This window comes from Salvelinus fontinalis, chromosome 7 (genome assembly GCF_029448725.1).
Source record: "Salvelinus fontinalis isolate EN_2023a chromosome 7, ASM2944872v1, whole genome shotgun sequence".
NCBI classification, from domain to species: domain Eukaryota; kingdom Metazoa; phylum Chordata; class Actinopteri; order Salmoniformes; family Salmonidae; genus Salvelinus; species Salvelinus fontinalis.
Window position 1 is genome coordinate 49,719,985 of NC_074671.1, and position 24,361 is coordinate 49,744,345.

General features: G+C 43.2%; 2 protein-coding genes across 2 annotated transcripts; one reads left to right on the forward strand and one right to left on the reverse strand.

Annotated features, from left to right (window-relative positions):
* Positions 1 to 737: 737 nt before the first annotated feature.
* Positions 738 to 4,890, reverse strand: LOC129859603 (small ubiquitin-related modifier 1-like). The gene is made up of 5 exons (XM_055929594.1): positions 4,753 to 4,890; positions 4,072 to 4,146; positions 2,324 to 2,401; positions 2,126 to 2,197; positions 738 to 1,848 (listed from the first exon to the last, which is right to left on the reverse strand). The coding sequence occupies exons 1-5, from the start codon at positions 4,762 to 4,764 to the stop codon at positions 1,780 to 1,782; spliced, it is 306 nt and encodes a 101-aa protein (XP_055785569.1). The 5' UTR covers positions 4,765 to 4,890; the 3' UTR covers positions 738 to 1,779.
* A 3,209-nt stretch (positions 4,891 to 8,099) lies between these two features.
* On the forward strand, positions 8,100 to 22,380 carry LOC129859604 (mitogen-activated protein kinase kinase kinase 2-like). The gene is made up of 15 exons (XM_055929595.1): positions 8,100 to 8,476; positions 11,723 to 11,801; positions 12,026 to 12,144; positions 12,267 to 12,407; positions 13,420 to 13,533; positions 13,937 to 14,033; positions 14,260 to 14,390; positions 14,994 to 15,073; positions 15,204 to 15,364; positions 15,514 to 15,726; positions 15,916 to 16,064; positions 16,139 to 16,270; positions 16,479 to 16,608; positions 16,878 to 17,055; positions 17,981 to 22,380. Exons 2-15 carry the CDS (start codon positions 11,750 to 11,752, stop codon positions 18,198 to 18,200), a joined length of 1,917 nt encoding a protein of 638 aa, XP_055785570.1. The 5' UTR covers positions 8,100 to 8,476; positions 11,723 to 11,749; the 3' UTR covers positions 18,201 to 22,380.
* The last annotated feature ends 1,981 nt before the right edge of the window (positions 22,381 to 24,361 follow it).

Genomic DNA, 24,361 nt, shown 5'->3' on the forward strand with positions numbered 1-24,361 from the left:
TGGCCCACATCTGGTAGTGTTTTGCCACTGTGAGGTATCCCAGGTTTAGAAACCAGATCTCCTCCAAGCAGTCTTAACCCAAGGCCTGGACCCTGGGACTGATACACAGTTTCCTGACCCTTAGTCTCTCTCTGCCCCCACCCCCCCCCCCCCGACTGCACTCTGCTGTTTCTCTTACCCTGTCACTGGTCAATGACTCTACTCCCCCACCTCTTCCTTTCCCCCCTTCAAACTCCACGCCATTCTCCCTGCCCTGGGCCTCCATGAAATCGGACGCTTTACAAATAAATATTGGCTCCGTCTGCAGCGCAGTGATGTACGCATGAGGAACCTCCCTCTCTACAGTTCCACACTTGCATTTTCCAGTTAAGATAGTGAGTAAACATACATTGAGAAGCATCACTGCTACATATTGGAGTAAAAGTGACATTTCCTACATTCATTAAAAAAATCACAACCAACCCCACACTGGACATTTCTTTTAAGACTATAATTTCGCTTTTTCCATTGTCCAAGGCCTTGAATGGAGGGCAGGCAGCATGGTAAATTCCCTCTGCATGTGACTATGTACATGGCCAAAGTTGTTTTCATAATGTGAGATGTCAAATAAATACTCACTCCTTGTCATAAACATGGCGAGAGCGCACTCTGGTGGACAGGAATCCAACCTGCAGTCCGAATTCAAAACATTGTTTGGTCTGCAATGGTATACACGTGTCAAAATTGGAAACTATCAGTCCTGTTTTTGTTAAACATTTTATTCAAAAAAAAGAAACGTTATTTGCTTCAAACCATCCGGATCAATGCCTCCATAAGGAGTCATTTGTTGCATTGACATTACTGTGTGTGGCTACTGTTGTGGTTCAATACAGCAAGACATATTTTGATAAAAGGACAGACAAGAGAAAATATTTAAGTCCAATTAGAGGCCAGAGATTAAACAGTGAAATTCAAATAGAAATAAAAAGAACACCTAGGAAAGGCATCAACTAGATTCAGCCGCAGGCCAATTTTTTTCTTGGAACGGACGGTCAAGGGGCCAGAAAATAATTCTGAATAATTTGTAGACTGCAAATTGACCCCAAGATGCCCAGATATATTTGACTAAAACAATCATTTCAAGCCTTGCTTATGATATATGATCACATATCTCTCTTTGAAACAGATATCCAAAATTAAAATCACTTGTAGCAGGCTTGCTGGTGTTTTTACAGTCTTATGTCCAACAATTAAAAATGTTTTTTGGCCCGCGGGCAAATAAAACTACCCGCGGGCCAAATTCGTCCCGCCAGTTGGGGGACCCCGAACATGAATAATTATTACACACATACTGGATGCAAAATATACATCATGATCATAAAAACATTTGAAATAACATTACACCATATCCATCAATGGTAGGAAACTGGGATTGTTAAACAGTTTCAAAACAATGCTTTAGCATTCATAGGTGGTATATTCCAACTTTAGGTGCGAAAGAGGCATGTGTAGCAGAGTCTAGAGAAAACCAGTCATTGTATGCATGCCATCTCTCAATAGGGGACATTCAGCTATGACACTGTCTGCACTACAATGTTACCTGCATTGTAAAAGGAGGGAGAAGAATTCATTGTGCGAGGTGTTTTTAAAGGAGAAAGAACAGATCGTCTACACATTCTAACACAGTCGTTCTTTGTGCCCTCGCACATGGAAGCCCCAATAGAGTGTGTGATCCAGATGGCGCAAAGCACAAAAGCAAAATACATACAAAATTCAAAATGAGAAAAAAATATAGCAAGTCTAATCATTCCAAAGTCCACCGGTCTGTTCCTGATACACTTCAATGACATCCTCATCTTCCATTCCAAGCTGGGGAGGGAGAGAAAGTCAGACAAAGATGCAGGGGAAAGTTTTATCTGCAAGCATGTTCAAGGTTCAGAGAAAACAAATTGAAATGTCACCTAATTTTTTTTAAATAAATTAGAAAATTATTATTTTAAGAGACACAGTGGTGGTTGTATAACCTGGGAGCCAGTCTGTTCAGGTTTGGAATTGCCATTCCATAAGGGTTTGGCAAGAGAAACAGCCTGGCATCCAGGCTAGTGGTTGTATGGATGATACAAGGGAAGAGGGATGGGTTGGGTACCTCTTTGGGGGTTTGGTTGTCTGAGATTCTCTGTCCTTCAAAAAGAAACCTCAGGGTGTTCATTGGTACACCCTGCAGGAAGGAATCACACATGGTTGCGTCAGATACTGGGAACATGATATTATTTCTGAAATTCTGACCAACATTGTCAAAATGGGTTTGGGACAATAGTTTGGCTTCATAACTCTATCACTCTACCTGTCTTTGACTGTACGATTCCTTTAGCTTCTTTAGATGTGTTGTCATCTTCACTTTGAAGTGAATTTCGCTGTTGTCCTGAAAGTAAAGATAGAATTAGGCCTTTTTTTCTCCTAACTGGTGAACACAACTCAGTCTTGTGTGCCAGGCTTCTAGGGGTGCTTTCCCAGACACTCAACTGTTCTGCCTGCGGTTATGGAACCCCTACCTGTCCCAGACCTGCTGTTTTCAACCCTTAATGATCGGCTATGAAAAGCCAACTGACATTTATTCCCGATTATTATTTGACCATGCTTGTCATTTATGAACATTTTGAACATCTTGGCTCTCTCTAATTCTCTCCTTCTCTCTTTCTTTCTCTCTCTCGGAGGACCTGAGCCCTAGGACCATACGTCAGGACTACCGGGCATGATGACTCCTTGCTGTCCCCAGTCCACCTGGCCTTGCTGCTGTCCCAGTTTCAACTGTTCTGCCTGCGGTTATGGAACCCCTACCTGTCCCAGACCTGCTGTTTTCAACTCTTAATTATCGGCTATGAAAAGCCAACTGACATTTATTCCTGATTATTATTTGACCATGCTTGTCATTTATGAACATTATGAACATCTTGGCCATGTTCTGTTATAATCTCCACCCGGCACAGCCAGAAGAGGACTGGCCACCCCTCATAGCCTGGTTCCTCTCTAGGTTTCTTCCTAGGTTTTGGCCTTTCTAGGGAGTTTTTCCTAGCCACCGTGCTTCTACACCTGCATTGCTTGCTGTTTGGGGTTTTAGGCTGGGTTTCTGTACAGCACTTCGAGATATTAGTTGATGTACGAAGGGCTATATAAAATCAACTTGATTGATTGACTATCAGGGGTGAGCAATTCCAGTCCTCGAAGGCCTGATTGGTGTCACAGTTTTGCCCCAGCCAACACACCTGACTCCATCTAATCATGATCTTCAGTTTAGAATGCAATTTAATTAATCAATCAGTCCCTCGAGGACTGGAGTTGCACTAGATCCTAGTACACTAGTCCCAGACTAAATAGCAAGATCAATGTAGAATTCCCATTTAAAATGCTTTTAAGTCCAGGATGTGGCCTTTTCTCAATTGGATTTTAACTCAACTCCTGCATCCTCTCTCCTCCGTCCTCCTTTTGAAAAAGGTCAAAGGTAATCGAGGCGAGGCGGCGAGGAGATGGAAAGTGGACGGAAATGCACTTGTATGAAATGAGTCTCCAATGGTGTGTCATCAGGCAAATGACATTTACAGGGCGGAATCCCAAAATAAACGCATAGTGATAAAAAAAACGAATTTAGCTAGTTGTGAAAGACATTCTATAGATAAAAGAATAAGTAGCATATGGTTTTTAAATGTTTGCATGCTTTTCTCCTTTGAGAAAACAATAGCTGATTCAAAGGGGGTGTGGCAGATTTCAAAACTCGTTCTGGAAGGACTCAGGTAGGATACACCTTCGCCACAGAAAGAACAATGAGCTAATTATAGAAATCTTTGCTTGCGCTTACTTGCCAAAATTAGGCTATCGAAGAAGGGAGGACCCTGTTCTATTTGCCAACTAACGAATTGACACTCTCTTCGACCACTCTTCGACTCCACCAGTTTCCGAGGAGAGAGGGCGGAGGAGAGAGGGAGTACAGAATCTTGCCCAAATAAGAAAAGGCCTATTACATATAGCAAAGGAATAGAGGCAAGGAAGGGAACTCTCCTGTCTGAGATGCATCCATACTTCTCCATATTCTCTTACCTGACCAATCACCTTCAGCTTAATGTACTCTCCATCTTTCTTCTCACTTCCATCTCCACTTGAGGGTTTTGTCTCCTGGAATATACAGAAATGAACAACGTTAGACTCCTGTAAGAAAAGTGTCCATTGACATACAACATTACATCAGCATAGTCTGCCAGCCTACAGCACTGTCAACATGCCATGAATCCCTCCATGGTCGCCAAACAGAATATTGTTTTTTCTCCCTTTATTTAACTAGGCAAGTCAGTTAAGAACAAATTATTACTTACAATGACGGCCTACCAGGGTACAGTGGGTTAACTGCCTTGTTCAAGGGCAGAACGACAGATTTTTACCTTGTCCGCTCAGGGATTCGATTCAGCAACCTTTTCTGTTATTGGCCCAACACTAGGCTACCTGCCGGTAACGTTACGTAGTAGACCAAATGGAGAGCCATGTGACATATAGCTAGTTACAATTTTGCAAAAGTAAAACCTAATGTTATACCGTTCGTGCATAGTCAGTGGCACTATTTTCGATCTAGCTACCTACAGTAGCTAGCTAGATAGCTTGTGTTAGTAAACACAACTCTTCTCGGCCCACATAGCGGCTAACGTAGCTAGCAAGCATTGCTCAACCATTATTGTCTCTTCAACCAATTCACAGACAAGCAAGACGTTAGTTAAACTGTGCCCCTACCGTGTCTGACATGGTATTGCTCTTGTGATGTTTATTTTATTCCACAAAACGTTTAGTTAAAAATGTAAACACTGCCTCGGGATTCTTGGTGTTTTGAGAAGCAGGTACCATTAATAAACTGACCCGGAAAGTGAATAGTCTTCTTTGTCTATGGTTTTTATGTGGCGGTTGGGAACCAACTTTAAGGTGCTTTACCGCCCCCAGCTGGACTGGAGTGTGGACCAAAGACAGGGAAGTGCTCAATTATACCAATTATTCTCGTCTCCTTAATTTTAAGGAAACTAAGTACATAATTAAACACTACACCTCTGAAGATTTTCTCAGCAGTTCACTTAAGCTTGGCTCTTCAATACCATTACTCCTTAAATATAGTTACTCCCCTTTCCCTCCCATATTGCTGGCACTGAAATAGCATGTGTTCCACTGTCTCCATGTTTTCCTGACTGTGTTTACATCTCCCAGCTGTATGTTTTCCTACCAATTTCAATGTACTGTTGAGCCTTGTGTGTCCCAGTCTCAGCTTTGTGATTACACTTTCCTCCTTTCTTCTCAACCGGTGGACATCCCTGCCCCCACCTCTTCCTGGATCTTACACAGGTTTCTTCCCTTTCCCTCCCTGTTCCACATTGCTTGCCATTTCTTTTTAACCACTGTTCTTATTAACACGTAGCTTCTGCTTTACTGATTGACATGTCCGTATCAACATTAAGATGTCAGAGAGCCTGCTTGGTGAGAACATCCACCTCCTCATTCCCCGCTACTCCTACATGAGCTGGTACCCAGAGGAACCTCACAAATAACCACCTCTGTCTCACCCTAAACAGGCACTGCACAATCTCATACAAGACATATTGTCTGCTTTGTGACAGAAATGCATTTAAGCTCATCAGTGCTGCACGAGTCAGAGCAGTTGACCACCCTGTCTGGCCTCACCCCATCCACCCACTCTGCAGCCAAGAGTATGGCCAGCAACTCCACGGATAAATGCTATTTTTCTCACTGCCACCTGAAACTCAGGAACACTAAAAGCTGCACCTGTCCTCCCTGTTTTAGGGTCCTTAGATCCATCAGTGAATAGAGTATATTCAAGGCAGCATAGTACCCGCTGAACTCCTTCCCAAACAGTCCCGCCTCTCTCACTATGCCCTTACCTAACCACCCAAAACTTGTATTCAGATCAGGTTTATGCTCCCAGGACTCTAGGAGCACCTTCTTTTCCAGCAGGATGTGTGACCTTATATCCTTGAGGATTTACCCAATATGTCATGGTTAGTTATTGTCTTCTCAACTTTAAAGGCATCTCTCAAATCAAATCAAATTTTATTGGTCACATGCACATATTTAGCAGAGGTTATTGTGGGTGGTTGTGTTCCTAGCTCCAACAGTGCAGTAATATCTAACAATTCACAACAATACACATGAATCTAAAGTCAAAGAATGGAGCTAAGAAATCTAGAAATATTAGGACGAGCAATGTCTGACTGCTCCACAACATATTCTTAGAGCTTGAGCCTGGATTACGTCTAGCTTTTTTAAAGATGTCAGAGCTGCTGATGCATATGCTACACTACCATAGTCCAGTGATGACCTTGATAGTGCCATATATAACGTTTTTAATGCCAGTGTATCCGACCCCCCCCCCCCCACTCCATTCCGCACAGGCAACGCATCACATTCAATATTTTATTTCCTTTGATAACTTCTGTGTTAATATGTTCCGCCCATGTCATTTGAGTGTCAAATCAGACCCTCAGGAACCTAAACACTTCCACCGTCTCCACCTTCCTCCTGTAGAGCTTCAGGTATATTTCCTCCTGAATATTCCTTCTAGTAGAAAACCCAGTCTGTGTTTTCTCAACTGAGAACTTGAAGCCCCACCTGAGAGACCACTGCTCAACTTCTCTGATCTCTTCTTGAACTCTCTCGGCTGTATGGGGAATTTTTCTCCTTCTCTTCCACAGCGCCCCGTCATCCGCAAACAACCACTTCCCAATATCTGATCTCACCTGATGAATACATCATCAATCGTAATGGAGAACAACAAAAGACTAATCAAACTTCCCTGGGGGGTACCATTATCTACCTCATAACTTTCTGACATGCAGCTCACCACCCTCACTTGCATTGATCGTCCAAAAAGAAAGTCCTTCATCCAGTTAAAAACCCTTCCTCCAACCCCCATGCTATCCAGTTTGATACGCAGGCACCCTTCCCCATCATATCATAGGCCTTCTCTAAATCAAAGAAAATGGCTACCCCCACCTCCTTATTTGCCTGTGTCTTCCATATGATTGACTAGACCCAGTACAGGATGCATCATTCCCCTGCCTTTCCTGAACCCACTTTGACCTGGTGACATTAGTCCTCTGCTCTCCAGGAAGTACGTCAGTCTTTCTGTTACCCTCCTTTCCATAGGTTTACAGACATGAGATGTCAGCACTACCGGTCTATAACTTGATGGATTAATAGGCTCTTTCCCTGGTTTCCGTATTCCGTCCTGCCACACCTTATTGTAAAGGCCTAGTACTTTTCCCATGATGGAACACATCTCATCCTTCTCTCCTCTGACCTTCTCTTTCCAACGCTGTCCCTCTTCCGTTAGATTATTTGAGCGGTGCACCTTCACAAAAGTCTGAGCTATCATCTTTGCCTTCTCCATGTCTCTCATTGCAACAGTCTACCCACTTTTCAGCACAGGGAGATCCCGATTTTGTCTGACTCCACTCATCCTCTTAATCATCCCCCATACCTCTCCCACAGAAGTAGTCCTGCCTATGTTTCCACAGAAAGTGAATAGTTTGTTCTTCTAAATAAGAGTCCTTTTAATTTTGTGCTTCGGCCTTTGCATCACTAACTATTCGGCAGCAGGAGACCTGGTGGCACTGAAGAAGCAACCTGGAATTTTAAATGTTGGAGTAAAAACAATTACACATTTCATGCACAAAATCATACACATTACACATTATTTAAGTACTGTAGCTAAATTGTATTGCACAAGTGTGAATGCCAGGGTTAAATTGCAAAAACGTTGGGAGATTGAGATTGGAGGTGCATGGCAATGCACATAGTGAGATAGGAGGTGCATAGCAATGCATTTTGACCTATTATGAATCAAAACTGAATAATGTGAGATTTCTATAATATTGTATGGACATTTTAACTATGAAGTGCAGGACTAGGAGTGCAAGTTATTAACAAAGATATATATATATATATAACTCAATTTTTCTTTTTCAAGGTTACCCCTTCTGTCTGTGTTATTAATCTGACAGCCAAATCGAACGACCACATATTTTGATGAAGAAACCAGAAGCGCACACACATTTCTCTGACATCAACAAACTTGTGTTGTGGTTGGACTCTTCCAACTAGGCTTGCTGTTATTATTGGGGGAAGATTGCAGCTGAGCTGTGTTGGTAGAACCGTTTTCATGTACCTAGATTTACAAATCAAACAGAAGTGTGGATTAAGTTTTTGTCAACGGATAGATATTCAAATGCTTGTTTTAATTAGTTCACATCGCCACTGTCAGTTTTCACGTCGAAGAACATTTTGCACAACACAAGCGTTAGTGATATCTTGGCCTGAAACTCGGGGCCTTGGACTCAAGTAAAGTTCGAAGCGGACTCTAAACTTCTGCTTTCTCAAAGACCGCTATCCGCGGGGCCGGGGCTCTTGTCGCTGGCCCTGTGGATGAGGAAGTAAAGATACAGAATCCACCCAGGTAAATTAGAAACAGTTTTGTTACCCGTTACAATTTACAGAAAGAAAGTACTTGACTAATTGATTTGCACGATGTGTGTGGCTCACGTCACGTAGCTAACTAGCTACGTACCGGTAGCAAGCAAGTTAATCGAGGAAAACATTAGCTAGCTAACGTTAACCAGCTAACTCGACAACTTCCCTGTAAGGCGATGTAATCTAACGTTAGCCATCCTATTTAGCTGTCGTTTGCAAATTGTTGATTGTTATGAAATAATATCTGTTTTCTAGCACAGATACATGTCTACGTCGATAACCAACTAACACGTTCGCTAGCTGTCAACTTCTGTCATGCAAGTTAGTAATTTAGGGTGTCTTGTGTTGATTTGGATCGCAGGGTTTAGCTAGCTAATGACCATAGGCATAGATCCGAATTTTATAGCTCAATTAGCTATATAAACTTGCATTACTAAATAGCTTGAACGACAGCCTCATATGGGTTCGTTCCATTTGATTTCAATCACTTTTTGACCGCACCCCATTTGGTTTGAATGACACTTTCTATATAATTGCCAATGGTAGAGGTGGTCCGAATGCTAAAACATTTACTAGGTAGAGGGGTGCACAAATTTGTCAAATTTTGCATACGGGCAATTACACTGTAACCGTGACACTACAACCGTGAGACTCAGATTTGTCAGACTCAGAAACGACTAACGTTAGCTACTTTTAACAATTTCCACTGAACGTTTTACAAAAACACATTCACTTAAAAAACAGTGCAGATGCAAAGTTTAGTAACAGAATGATGGCACAAACCGTCATTCTGTTACCAAAGTTTACATCTGCACTGTTCTTCAAGTAAATGTGTTTTTGTAAAATGTTAAGTGAAAATTAAAATTAGTCATTGTGCATAAAGTTATGGGTTGTTTAGCTTTGCAATTATTGTTTTTTGTTTGACATTTTAATGTGAAAAAGTCTGTCACACTGTTATTGTAGAATTACACATACCCCTACACTGCCTAATAAATCAGACTTTGATACCAATTTATTACTATACAGTCTGTAACAAAGTACTGCAAAATCGTGGACATTTTCCTTACAAGCCAGGATGTTGAATACAATTATATTTGAACTTACTCTACCGGTTGTCTATGTGGTTTGGTCTTTCAGCTGCTCAAATTTTTTGTTAAAATATCCACAGGAAACTATTGTTACCTAACTTACTGAAGTTGAATTTTCTATAACCTGCCACATGCAAGACCATGTAAAGACCTGTTAGTATAAATGAGTGTATGTACTTCCGTCTTGTGCACGTGCCTTCGGTCATAAGCAAACCCATTTTGATTGCCACACACATAGACCCATGTTTTGAAGTTTGTTTAATAATACTTTCCTGTGGATATTTTGACCAGCTGAATGACCAACACCACTGAACAATTGTCAGAATGTAATGAAATATAATAAAATATAATTTTATTCAACATTTGTTGGCAGAGAATGTCATGTTAATTTCTCTACCATAAGCCGCCTCCAACATCAATTTACAGAATTTGGCAGTATCTCCAACCAGCCTCACAACCTCAGACCATGTGTATGGCGTTGTGTGGGTGCGCGGTTTGCTGATGTCAACATGGTGGGGATATGGTATGGGCAGGCATAAGCTACGGACAACGAACACAATTGCATTTGATTGGCAATTTGAATGCACAAAAATACAGCTACGAGATCCTGAGGTCCATTTTTTCTTTTTTAAGATATGTCACCAACAGACGAATATCTGTATTCCCAGTCATGTGAAATCCATAGATTATGGCCTGATGAATTTCTACTGCACAAAAATATAAACTCAACGCGCAACAATTTCTAAGACTTTACTGAGTTACAGTTCATATAAGGAAATCAGTTAATTTAAATAAATTCATTAGGCCCTAATCTATGGATTTTGCATGACTGGGCAGGTGGCTTGGAGGGCATAGGTCCGCCCACCATTCCTGCAGTCAGCATGCCAATTGCATGGTCCTTACACTTGAGAAATCTGTGGCATTGTGTTGTGACAACTGGTTGATATGCCACACCTGTCAGGTGGATGGATTATCTTGGCAAAGGAGAAATGCTCACTAACAAGGATGTAAACAAATTTGTGCACAACATTTGAGAGAAATGTTTTTTGTGCGTATGGAACATTTCTGGGATCTTTTATTTCTGCTCATAAAACATATAACCAACACTTTATATGTTGCGTTTATATTTTTGTTCAGTAAAAGCTTAGAAATTGTTGCATATTTAGAAATATCACAATTTTGAATGGAAAAGTTAAAGTATTTTTAACCTTGAACATCAATGATCAAAAAAACAAAACATTTTCACACATGTTGTAGCTTAGACCCTATTTTACATTTGAGGTGTTTGGGTTGTGCCTGCCATCGGTTGATACACAGAATACTTTTGAATACAGAGTGGGTCAATCATAGATGTATAATTCATACCCCTTCAGACCACTGCAATTTAACTGGTGCATCATTGGCATTTAAATTACATTTTTACTTCCATTTACTGCCACAAAGATGGCAGCTGGTCTACCCACTGTCGAATGTCAACTTAAATGGGAATGTCAGTTCTATTATCTATATTTCTGTGATTTCAATAGGTTTCCTATGGAGGACTGACAGTATAATTTAATACTAATTATATTTCCATTAAAGTCAACATTCTTTGATGTGTGGGACCTCCAATCATCTTTCTGCTACCAATTTGAAAGTTGAAAATAAAATGCTATTCCCATTTTAGTACATTTATCACACCCACCCTGTATTCAAGAGCATGCTGTGTCTCAACTGATGGTGGGCACAACACAAACATCACAGATGATGTAAAATACACGTTTTTAGATAATTGACTTTAAAGTACTTAGCTTAGTGTTTGTAAGCTTTAAAATGTATATCAAACTGAACCGTTTATCTTTTCCGGTGATGAAGACATGGATGTCTCATGGTAGGGTGGGGGTATGCAAAATGTGTCATCTTTAAGCACCTTTCTCTCCTAAATGTTTTGTCATTCAGGTCCAAAAAGTTACTTTCTGACCACTTCTGCCATGGGCAAATATGTATAGAAAGTTTCATTCAAATGAAAAAGAGTGCGGTAACAAAGTGAATGAAATCAAATGGCACAACCCAATGTAAACAATATTTAGCTAGAAATGCAGAATGATTCTAGTTTGAATCAGCTTGCTAGTGAGTGACTAATTCTGTTTGTGTGCAATACTCAGATTTTACAGGAGAAAGGAACCCCTTTGATGGGAGAATCCTCTATCCTGGACTCCTGGGTGAATCAACGTGTCAAAATGAGTATGTGTACATCCTCCCTCACACTTTCTCCCAACACATAGACACAGTTGTAATACATCGGAACTGTCATGACATTAGGCCATATCTGATCATTTAAGGTGCCCTGGGAATGCTTTGCAATACTCTCGGTTCTATGGCTAAGAACGGAACGTCAAACAACAGAGAATGTTCTATGGCTTCTATTCTGTGTTTTCTGTTCTGAGCTTTCTACCTGCCCCAAACAGATGAACAGGAGGCGCTGAACTCTATAATGCAGGACCTGGCCGAACTGCACCGCTCTAGCCGCCCTGCCATGACCATATCTGACCTGGGAAAACCCAAGGCCTCTTCACCCAAAAATCAGGTCTGTCCACTTGCCTCCACTTGGCACTCATCAGAGAATAGTCTCAATACAATGAATGGCATTTCTCTTTCTCATCCCCTTTCCTCTCATGGATGCTGGTGTGTGTTGTGTGTGTTTTACAGAACGATGTGCGAGTGAAGTTTGAGTTCAAAGGGGAGAAGAGGATCTTGCAGTTCTTTCGCCCAGTCAGGCTGGATGACCTGGGGAACAAAGCCAAAGTGGCCTTCGGACAGGCCATGGACCTGCATTACACCAACAATGAGGTACTTATCACGATAACGTCATCACCAAGTCGCAGTGGGGCTGGGCGGTATAACGTATTTGACGATGTGCCGGTATTGATACACCGACTAGTTTGGGTTTTAACTTTACCTTCTATAACGGTATTTGAATGTTTGGTTTGTGACACGACGTGTGTAACGTCCACTGTTATAGTTTGCTACTTGAGTCATCTCTCCATACCGCTTTCCACACAGACCTAGCCCCCGCCCCCGAAGGAGTGCATATGTTGTTCCTCGACCACAAGACACTTGCATGTGTATTTGTTTTGTTAAAAATAATACAATAAACCATGAGACACTTGCGTTCAGTCTGCATGGTCGATGCAGCACATGCTACAATGATGTTGACGACAGCTATGATGTTTTCACTTAGCTTCTTAATATAAATCCACTAGTGTTCTATAATTACACTATTAGTTTGTGTTTCTTACATCTGCAAACAGCTAGTTTGTCTTTTGTTAGCAAGTTGGGCCTAAATCTTGTTTGCCGTTAATGGCTAGTTAGCTGGCCAGTACATTTATTGTGTTTGCCGCTAATGGATAGATCTCAAATGAGTGCAGGAAATGCAGAAATGGATTAAAATGCAGGAAATGATTTTTGGTTGAATTGAACAGTATAAAAAAATCAGATTGGAGAAAAACGAATTGAAATCACTTAGAATGTATGTGTTGCCACTTTAGGGTCATAAAGCAAATGTAGAACTTGTATTGTTCATAAAATACCTTCATACCGTCCAATATTCTTTTAAATACAGTGATATGATATTTGGGCCATATAGCCCAGCCTCTAGTCACAATGTTGATCTCTGGCAGTCAAATAAGCACCAAAAGCCAATCATCAACATGTGTGAGCGAGAGAATGAATTGTTCTGTGAGAAACTACCAATACTTTTCTTTTCTATTTCACTTCCTTCTCTTGCTGCCGTTTCTTCCTCTTCTCCCAAGCTGATCTGTCTGTTTCCCTCTCTGTGGTTCTCTCCCCTCCTCCCTCCCAGCTGGTGATTCCTCTGACCACTCAGGATGACCTGGACAAGGCCGTGGAGCTGCTGGATCGCAGCGTCCACATGAAGAGCCTGAAGATCCTCCTGGTGCTCCAGGCCTCCTCTCAGGTTAGGACCAGACAGTTCACGGCCCATATTCACAAAGCATCACAGAGTTGGGAGTGCTGATCTAGGATCAGTTTATCCTTTTGGATAATAACGAATAAGATTACGTGGACAGATCCTAGATCATTACTTCTACTCTGAGATGCTTTGTGGATATGGGCCCAGACCATATCACAGCACAGTGACTGTAGGGAATCACACACAATCCATAGCATACTACTGTACTGGCTGATTGACCCATCAACAGCTCACTATGTTCAGCACACTTTCTTGAGTAATTACTTTAATGAATCATCTTGAGACCTTTGTTTAAGCTGACATAAGCATTGTTTTATTCTGTAAAGGAAAAGGTTGTATAGTAAAACTGTTTTGATATGGATGGATGGTGTTTAATTCCTCCTCTCAGACCTCCACGTCCAGCATGGACCTGCTGCCCCCACACGAAGACCTGGACAACACCCGCTTCAGGGCCACAGACAATAAAAGCATGCTGGCTTTGATAGGTGGGTCATCACCTCTGTGGTGTTTTTAATGACAACTATATCTGTGTGTGTGTAATTCATTTAATTCAATCTGTGAAATTGTCCTTCTAGTAAATTCTTTCCATTTCTTTCTTTCTCCAAATCCATTTGCTTCATAGCATTAGACACATCCAAAACACCTTGTCGTTCACCACCAGTCTAGTAGTAAGTCTTCAGCTAGAAATGTATGTAATTCTCTTTCATCCAGGGTCCCACTCCGGGGACCGCAGCTCTCCCCCTCCAGGCTACATTCCTGATGCCCTCCAGCAGGTGGCCAGAAACGGCTCCTTCACCAGCATTAACAGCGAGGGAGAGTTCATTCCAGAAAGCATGGACCAGGTAACCTCACCTATAGAGATGGATAGAGGACTCTCTATCCATCTAACCCGTTTTAGCATTGACATTGCCATTTAGGGCTTCCACCATTTTTAAAGTAGTCAACTGTTTGGGGATTCCTATGGGTTGGGAACGATCAGCCAATAATCAGAGCATTGTCTTCTTCAAATTGGGTTGCCTATGGTTTGTAAATGGCTTTTAAACTACGTCACCGCCATCTAGTGGCTATAATAAATAAATGACACACGCAATTTTGTCCAGGACTGCAGGTGGTGGTAAATCACAAATATTAGCTTCACTCTTTGTTTTTTTTTTTATACACAAAAGACAAAAATGGACTACTTTAAAATGGAGATGGCCTCAATGGCGATGCCCATGCTGTCACAGACGCCATAATGACACAGCTACAAAGATGAGTCCTCTATCTAGCTCTGTGACCTCACCTCAGAGACTGGGGATAGAGACAGGGGCTCAGATCAGGAACAGTCATACCAAGGCCTAGTCCCAACACTCTTGCCTACTCGTAACTGTCCTTCATTACCACTGTTATGAACATTTTAATTAACAAGTGACAGCAGAGTCACAAACTCAATCTCTCCTTTCTAGATGCTGGACCCTCTGTCAATGAGCAGTCCAGAGAACTCTGCATCGGGGAGTTGTCCCTCACTGGACAGCCCACTGGACAGGTGAGTCGTGAACATCCAGCTAAGAACCACATAGCCAGCATGCATTGTGGTAACCTTCAACATTTCACCTTCTGAATCGAACAGTTAAAAAAACAAAAAAAACACGTGTTCCTCCTGTATTTCCTTGCAGTGATAACTATCCTAAGTCACGTATGCCCCGGGCACAGAGCTACCCAGACAACCACCAAGTTTACCCAGAGTATGATATCCCAGTGTTTGAGAAGTCGGGGAAAGGGGGCACTTACCCACGGCGATACCACATTTCCTTTGGCCTTCAGGACTACAGTGATGGTAAAGGAACGAACAAAAACACACCCTCTCTAAAACAAAAGTCAGTCAATTCAACCTTAAATCCGGGTGTCTGATTCTTTATTTTTAAGAGTATCACAGAAAACTATTGTTGTTTACCGTCAATCTCCCTCTCCCATCCTCCCCTGCAGGGCGTAAGACGTTCCCTCGAGCGCGGCGGACCCAGGTCCACGGTTTCCATTCCCCGGTCAGTTTCAGCCCCACCGAGCAGTCTCCCAGCACCAGCAGTGGCAGCAGCATATTCACCCCAGACCTGGAGGAGCCCGGGGGTCGCAGACGCAGGGGCAGCGACATCGAGCCCAACCCCACCCTCTCCGTTATGGACATCAGCCCACCCAGCCGCTGTGAGTAGAGCTGGATGGAGGGAGACAATAGGGAGGGGTGGGAGGGAAAGGAGAGATTGAGAATGGAGAGAAGAATACTGATGTGGGGGTGGAAGGATAGCCGTGTAGCTGCTAAGCACTTTTGCATCCAGCGTATATCTTATAAATGCACACAAATGGCCTGATTTGATTTCCCCCATGTCTGTCCAGCTCCACGTGCCCCTACTAACTGGCGGCTAGGTAAGCTGCTGGGTCAGGGTGCGTTTGGCCGGGTCTTCCTGTGCTACGATGCAGACACTGGCAGAGAGCTGGCTGTTAAACAGGTCCAGTTTGACCCAGAGAGTCCCGAGACCAGCAAGGTGAGTGGAACAGAGATTGTGTGTGGTCGAGAGTTGTGTACTCTGTGTACTCAACATATCTTGTCTATCTGCAGGAGGTAAGTGCCCTGGAGTGTGAGATCCAGTTACTGAAGAACTTGTGCCATGAACGGATCGTCCAGTACTACGGCTGTCTCCGAGACTCCAACGAGAGAACTCTGTCCATCTTTATGGAGTACATGCCCGGGGTAAGTGTGTGTATACGTTTGAATAACTGAACTTAGACCAACTCAAACCTGTCTCCGTCCACCAGTGTGGCGACGTAGGCTGTGTTCCAGGTCGTATTTGTTTCAGTGAAGTTTCACTGCTGATCGGCACGACGCTGCTGCAGTAAAGATGGCCTGGAACAGAGCCGCGGGTTGCTTGAACTCTCATATGTTCACCCTCTGTCCCCAGGGCTCCATCAAAGACCAGCTGAAGTCGTACGGGGCCTTGACGGAAAACGTGACGCGTCGATACACCCGTCAGATCCTGGAGGGAGTGTCCTACCTACACAGCAACATGATCGTCCACAGAGACATCAAAGGTACAGAAGGAGAGAGGGATAAATGGATTGAATATTGGAATACAATGTTGCTGGATTCTGATAGGAAGGACCATTATCATAACTCAGAGAGTTCTCATGTTCTGATTCATGTCGTGCTTATGACAGAATGTTGATGGATATTGAGGGGAACGTTGCTGTAACTCAAGCAGTGACTTCTGGGTAATGTAGTTTCTTATGAGAGAATGTACCTAAACCACCTCCTTACCTCTTCCTGTCCCTCCCTCTTTTTCTTCCATCTTTCTCTCCAGGGGCCAACATTCTGCGGGACTCTGTGGGAAACGTGAAGCTGGGGGACTTTGGGGCGAGCAGGCGGCTACAGACCATCTGTCTGTCAGGAACAGGGATCAAGTCAGTGACTGGTACTCCCTACTGGATGAGCCCAGAGGTGATCAGTGGAGAGGGCTATGGCAGGAAGGCTGATATCTGGTAAGACTGATTATTACTGAGGCAGACTTATCAGCAAAATAGTTTCTACCTCCTTGTCTCCTTCTCTTTCAAACCACTGGCTGAGACTTAAAGCCCACATGCAGTCTTTGCAATTTTTTTATCACTGCCTAATAAATAACTGTTTATTTAATGAAAATAAATTGTATTTTTTTATCATTTATTTCCCTGAGCCTCCTTTCGCCCTTGCTCTGTCTGATCGTGTGTGTTAAGGAACACACATTTGAAGATATTTATATAGACAGCCCTGATTGGCTAATAGGAGGGTCTAGAGCCCACCCCCTTACCCAGATGAACTGTCATTGGTCTATTATAATCAGATCCCATTGTCATAATGTGGGCCAAAAGTTCCATCCCACCTGAACAGGCTGAAATTCCAGGCATTTTTTTCAAACAGCTCTTACACCAAAAGCTCATCACAATTTGTACAATTTCAGACTGTTATTTTGACCTCATAGTGTGGAAATATCATAACAGAACTGCACCGTTAAGAGGTTTCTACCATATGATTTCCAATGAAGTCTCTTTAAATTAGTGGTCAGAAAGGAGAGGGGATCTGGATAGGAGGCTATGGGGGACGAGTGTAACAGCCACTGAGAAAAAGTGTCTCCCTTTTTTTGTAATGTAACTCTTGGTGAGATGAGAACCACTAACGATCTTGATGTGTTGAGTGGGATGCTGTGGAGGCTGGTGGGAGGGGCTATAGGAGGACGAGCTCGTTTTAATGTCAGGAATGGAATGAATGGAACGGAGTTTCCATATGTTTGATGTGTTTGGTACCATTCCATTCCAGCCGTTACAATGGGACCGTCCTCCTATAGCTCCTCCCACCAGCCGCCACTGGTGGGATGTCATGTCAACTGTTGTTGATGATGATGTTGGTTAATGTCAGTGGTGTCCTCTCCAGGAGTGTGGGTTGCACAGTGGTGGAGATGCTGACCCAGCGGCCCCCCTGGGCCGAGTTCGAGGCCATGGCGGCCATCTTTAAGATCGCCACCCAGCCCACCAACCCCTCGCTGCCCGTCCACGTCTCCGATCACGGCCGCGACTTCCTTAAGCGCATCTTCGTGGAGACCAAGCTGAGGCCCTCGGCCGACGACCTTCTGAGGCACTTCTTTGTTCACTAGCCCCTTCCCCCTGACCCCTGAACTGCCAGAGATGGCCTTAGATGATTCGCTGTCCCTGCCTTTGACTCCGCCCTCCCAGCTCCAGACAGAAAGCCCCCATTGGACCAGAGAGGACTTGGTGGGAGGTATCCATCTGGTGATTGGATGAGGTGGGTAGAGATGGGGACTACAACTCCTGCGTCTCTGTTTTTAGGAGACTGGCAAGGAGGAATTAATGAATGAACTCATTTAGAGAAAGAAAGTTGCACCTTAATTTCAGAAATAGGGTAAGTTTCCCAACCAAGATGACAAAATAACCTTTTTTTGAAAATGTTTTTATGATTAATATCTCCTGCTTTTGATTGTGGAGTGGGACTCAGTCACGCCGTGCTTAGCTCACTGAGTCAACGTCGGCGTTTCTGATCTGGACCTTAGTGGAGATTTGAGGTGACGATCATGATAATCTGGGCCACGTTTAGTAGGCAAGCGTTGTGGAACGTTGCAGATAGAAATGGCATGACTAGAGCCGAAACGATTCCTTACTCTACACGTCTTAGAGGCAGGTTTGTTCTACACGCTATATCGATCTGAACATTGCACAACGTCGTGTCCTGCTGAACGCACCCCTGGCGGTTAGTGTGGTCCTGACTCGACCCAGAATGTACAGCTGAAAACCCATAGCACGCTGCTATCGAATCCACAACCAGAACACCGGATGAGAACACTCCTAACCCCCCCCCCCCCCCACCCCCCCACACACACACACACACACACACACTTGTCTTCTTGTTACACTGCTGCCTATGCTGCTCCCCCCCCCCACTTGCACATTCACAGTCCATGTAGAACATCCAGAACTCAACGGTTCTTCTTACTTATACTGTAGACATTTTATGATGGAAAAAAATAATTTTGTTGCTAGGATCCCTCGCTTTACTTCAGTCTGTCCTGGACTATTGTGAGTTGTGTCTGTCTTGTCTGCTGTGTCAGTCACGTCGCCTGTCTGTCAGGGTCTGTTGTCAAATCCCCTTCCAGTCTTTGTTCTTTGCCGTGTGCCTTTTTATCCGTGTAGGAACATGTCTTTGGTTGAAACGTTTTCGCTAAGCATCAGACAGGTACCAGCCTATTTACGGTTCGGATCATATCCAAGTGTTTATATCAGTGTGGTTCAGCCAGTGGTGCGCCGAATTGGTCTGCTCTCTCTGACCTGCCTTTTTTCTCTCTGTATCAGACTGGTGTTAGATCAGTTTTGGTACTGTTCTCTGCCTTCTCCTCACCAGGGGTCCTAGGTCTCTTACTGACCCCAGATCAGATACAATCGAGACACACCAAAGCAGAAACCTAGAGTGCTCATCATAATGGGTTTGGTGCTTCAGTTCTTAACAGAAATACATCGGAGCTCTGTGATTGGCCGTGTTGTACTGATGCCAGTTGATTGCTCAAAGTTTAGGCAGGCCTTAGTTGATTGGTAAAATGTACATTATGGTGTTTTAAAACAGGAAGAGTGGAGAACCGCTAGCCAATTAGGATGCTTGTTACTCAGTTGTAGGCATACTGTATGTTATTATCAGGTACTACTTTGTGCTGAAGCACTCTCTACGTTAGACAGTTTACACCTTGACTAAGATACTACTGCACTGAACAGTACTCAGCAAAAAGCTCTGCAATTATGCCAATATCAATATGCGACAGTGCTGGAGAATACTTAGTTATACTCCACAGTGTTGGACACCATCTGGTACCATTGTGCCCTCTTGCCCTACTATGCCTTGGGAAAGAAAGTACTGGTATGTTGTGTCGTGTCTCCTCTCAAACACTCCTTTGGCACAGACACAGACACCCACACACACACACACCAGAGCAGTTTTCAGTATTCAGTTTCAGTTGGGGATGGGCTCGAGTCCTCGACTCTAGATTTGCATTGGAAATTTGCAAATGCAACTATTTAGCAGGTTCAAATGGCATTTCAAACTTTAAGATGTGTTTTGTTTGGAGTGTGTCAAGTGCACTGAAAATATAGCATAAAAAATTTAATTGAAGCAATCGATAACATACTGCAAACTTGTTTTGCCTTCAGCCCTGTTTTGTGCTTGAATGCCAGTACACAAAATGATTTGCATGAGAGTACTCAGACATTTTTTTTCAATGTCCATCCCTAGTTTCAGTGCTGTACTCAGCCACACCTCAACATTACTAACAAGTAGACTTATCTAAAATCACAGCAGTGCTAACTGTTTTGTGCTGCCAGGTACAGAGAATGTCAGATATATTTGACCCATATTTTCTAGATGCAGTAGGATAGGTGTTTTTTAATTTAATGATGGAAGTGGCTGTCTATTTGACTCCAGGGGGTGTTGTCATTGCCTGTAAGCTAACCCATAGGTACTCAAGGTATGGAAACACAAGCTCTTTTGTGTGAGGGGTTCGGGAAACCTACTGATCAACTAGCCTGAAATATGATGGAGTATATCTCCCATCGCCTAGGCACTTTCTCCCTTTAACCACAAGTTACTAAATCCGGTGTTTCTCGCGCGCTGAAGGAATGCTGGTTAAGAAAAATAATGGTTATTGACTCCACTATTCTGGACTCTGTTTTCTTTTAGTCTGAGAAGCAAAATGGCGACCCGTGTGTGTTATCATCAGCTAAGCTGGTCCCCAAGAAGTTAGACCCCTTCCTTACCCCCCTGCATTGCGTTGCCTGTAAAAATGAAACTGGACATTTCCATTGGCACTGGGACTCGCTGAGATCAACTCTCAACAGAAATGATAACGCCATATGCACTATTTAAAACCGGTACATAATGTGTTCTCTACCGCTCGCTTCTTCAAGGTTACTCATTGGATGATGGACTTCTACTCTGTTGAGCATAGTCTGTCTTGTGTTTCTGTTAGCGATGACCTTTTTTGCACATTTTTGAGACTATACAGATTTTTTACACTGATTGTAATACTTTTGCTTCTGTGTGTGTGTGTGTGTGTGTGTGTGTGTGTGTGTGTGTGTGTGTGTGTGTGTGTGTGTGTGTGTGTGTGTGTGTGTGTGCGCGTGTGTGTTGTATGTGATTGACTCAGTGTGGTTGTGTTGCACAAGGATCTTACAGTCAGGAATGTAATGTTTCATTCTCACCACCAGGTGGCCTCATTCACCATTGTGGATTAAAACTCCCCTGTTGAAATGAGAAGTCAAGTCTATTCTAACTCTTAACACAGACTGGGTGGCTGTCCTCCAGTTGGTTTAATTACACCTCCCCACTTAGAGGGACTGTTAGTTAGTGATGGTAGACGAGGCCTGAATCCCAAACCAATCAATCCCTTGCCCCTGCTCCCTACTTGTGTAGATCAGAGAGGATTGGACAGGTGGGTTTGGGATTCGGGCAAGACTATTAAAGTAATAGGAAGTGAACTGAAATACGGTATGATAAGTCACCACATGGTATTCCCCTGCTTCTTGAAAACCAACAAGATACAGACGAACTATGCCAATATGGTACAATATGTGCTTTTTATAAGCCACTGCTGCCACTCCAAGGTGCTGTAAGCACTTCTCTCGTGTGTGTGTGTGTGACTGTGTGCGTGGCTGTGTGTGTACTGCAATTTGTGCTCAAAGGACACTGGGGGCACCCAAAATGCCTTGCGCATTCAGACTGTAAAAAAAAAAAAAGATATAATTGAAGAAGAAAAAAATATGTACAAATGTATACATTTGAAAAATGTACCCCTTTTAAAAAGAAAGATTACACTTATATCCCTCACATTTGTTTTCTGTGTATTGTAAAAGAAGCCATGTTTATAATTCTATTTGGTTTGTGACCAATAAGCCTGTTTATATCAGAACTGTATATCAGTGGTATGCATAATTTTTTAATATATATTTTTAATTTTTAAATGGGAGATTTTATGCATGGTTGGATCCTGAGAGAGGTACAATGGTGGCAAGAGGCCCATTGGTTTTAGCCTGAGTGCCAGTCTGTTTGTGCCAGCCATCATGCTAATTCCATGTCACTCATTGTTAGGCTTGTCAAATGACAGCAATGGAGTAAACAAGAATAGATCTGGGACCAGGCTAAGGCCCATTGGCTCCTCTAAATTAATGCTGAAGAGAGGAGACCTCTTGATGGAAAAAGGGTCAGGAGACTGTCAGTCTGTTGGCACTTTGATGTGTTAATAATTATGACAATGAAAATAATAAAATCTATTTATTTCACCTGTTTTTCTAAGATGTACATCCCCCCCAAAAGATTTAACCTGTTTTGTGTGTGTGATTTGTGAGCACAATAGATTATTTTGTAAAGGCAGTGATCTTTTGGACAGGTGTACTACAAGTCTGATTGCATCATGCGAGCCTTTTAGGATGGGCATGTTGTTGACAGGCAAGTATAAGCAGTTTATCCAGTAATGGACAACTGTGAAACTTGACAGTTTGATAAACTTTTTATTGTTGTCTTCTTTGCTCCATGTGAAGTGTATGAGCTATTAGCAGTGTTTCCCAAACTCTGTCCTGGGTGCCTCGAGGGGTGCATATTTTGGTTTTTGCCCTAGCACTACACAGCTAATTCAAATAATTAACTCATTTAAGCTTTGATTATTTGAATCCGCTGTATAGTGCTAGGGCAGAAAACTAAATGTAGGACTGAGTGTGTGAAACACAATTAGTGACAGGTCTATTTGAGTCGCACACACACACTGCCCTGACCCACCTAGATGAGACGAATACCAATGGTGAGAATGCTGTTCATTGACTACAGCTCAGTGTTCGGCACCATTGTCCCTCTAAGCTCGTCACCAAGCTTAGGACCCTGAGACTGAACACCTCCCTCTGCAACTGGATCGTGGACTTCCTGACGGGCCGACCCCCGGTGGTGAGGGTAGGCAACATCACACCTCCACCACGCTGACCCTCAACACCGGGGGGGCCCACAAGGGTGTGTGCTTAGTCCCCTCCTGTACTCCTTGTTCACCCACGATTGTGGCCATGCACGACTCTAACACCAAGTTTGCTGACGACACAACGGGGGTAAGCCTGATCACTGGTGATAATGAGACGGCCTACAAGGAGGAGGTCAGAGACCTGGCAGTGTGGCGCCGGAACAACAACTCAATGTCAGTATGACCAAGGACCTGATCGCGGACTACGGGACACTGAGGGGGAAGAGCACGCTCCCATCCACATCGACGGGACTGCGGTGGAGCAGGTCGGAAGTATAGTTCCTCAGTGTCTAAAACACTAAGAACTTAAAATCAGTGCCTCTTGCCACTCAGGTTTAAAAGGTTTGTCACGTACACTCAAATCCTCCAAAGTTCTACAGCTGTAACATTGAGAGCATCTTGACTGGCTGCATCACTGCTTGGTATGCCAATAGCACCACCCTCGATTGCATGGCGCTACAGAGGGTGGTGCGGACAGCCTAGTACATCACTGGGGCCGAGCTCCCTGCCATCCAGGACCTCTATATCAGGTGGTGTGAAAGGAAGGCCTGGAAAATCATTAAAGACTCCAACCACCCAAGCCATAGAATATTTGTTCTCTCTGCTGCCACACGGCAAGCGGTACCAGTGAATAAAGTCTGACACCAACGGGCTCCTGAACAGCTTCTATTCCCATGCCATAAGTTTGCTAACTAAATAGCTAACAAAATGGCTACACGGACTGAGTTGACCTTTTTGTATTTTATTCTTATTTTTGCACCGTCTCTATGCACACAAATGCACACTACTGCACACACACTCACTCCATCATTTGCTCACAAACACACATGCACATACATTTATACTGACTCTACACACACACACACACACACACACACACATCATCATATACCCTGCTGCTTCTCTGTTTATCACATATCCTGATGCCTAGTCACATTACACCTATACATACAGTGGGGCAAAAAAGTATTTAGTCAGCCACCAATTGTGCAAGTTCTCCCACTTAAAAATATGAGAGAGGCCTGTAATTTTCACCATAGGTACACTTCAACTATGACAGACAAAATGAGGGGGGGAAAATCCAGAAAATCACATTGTAGGATTTTTAATGAATTTATTTGCAAATTATGGTGTAAAATAAGTATTTGGTCAATAACAAAAGTTTCTCAATACTTTGTTATATACCCTTTGTTGGCAATGACAGAGGTCAAACGTTTTTTGTAAGTCTTCACAAAGTTTTCACACACCGTTGCTGGTAT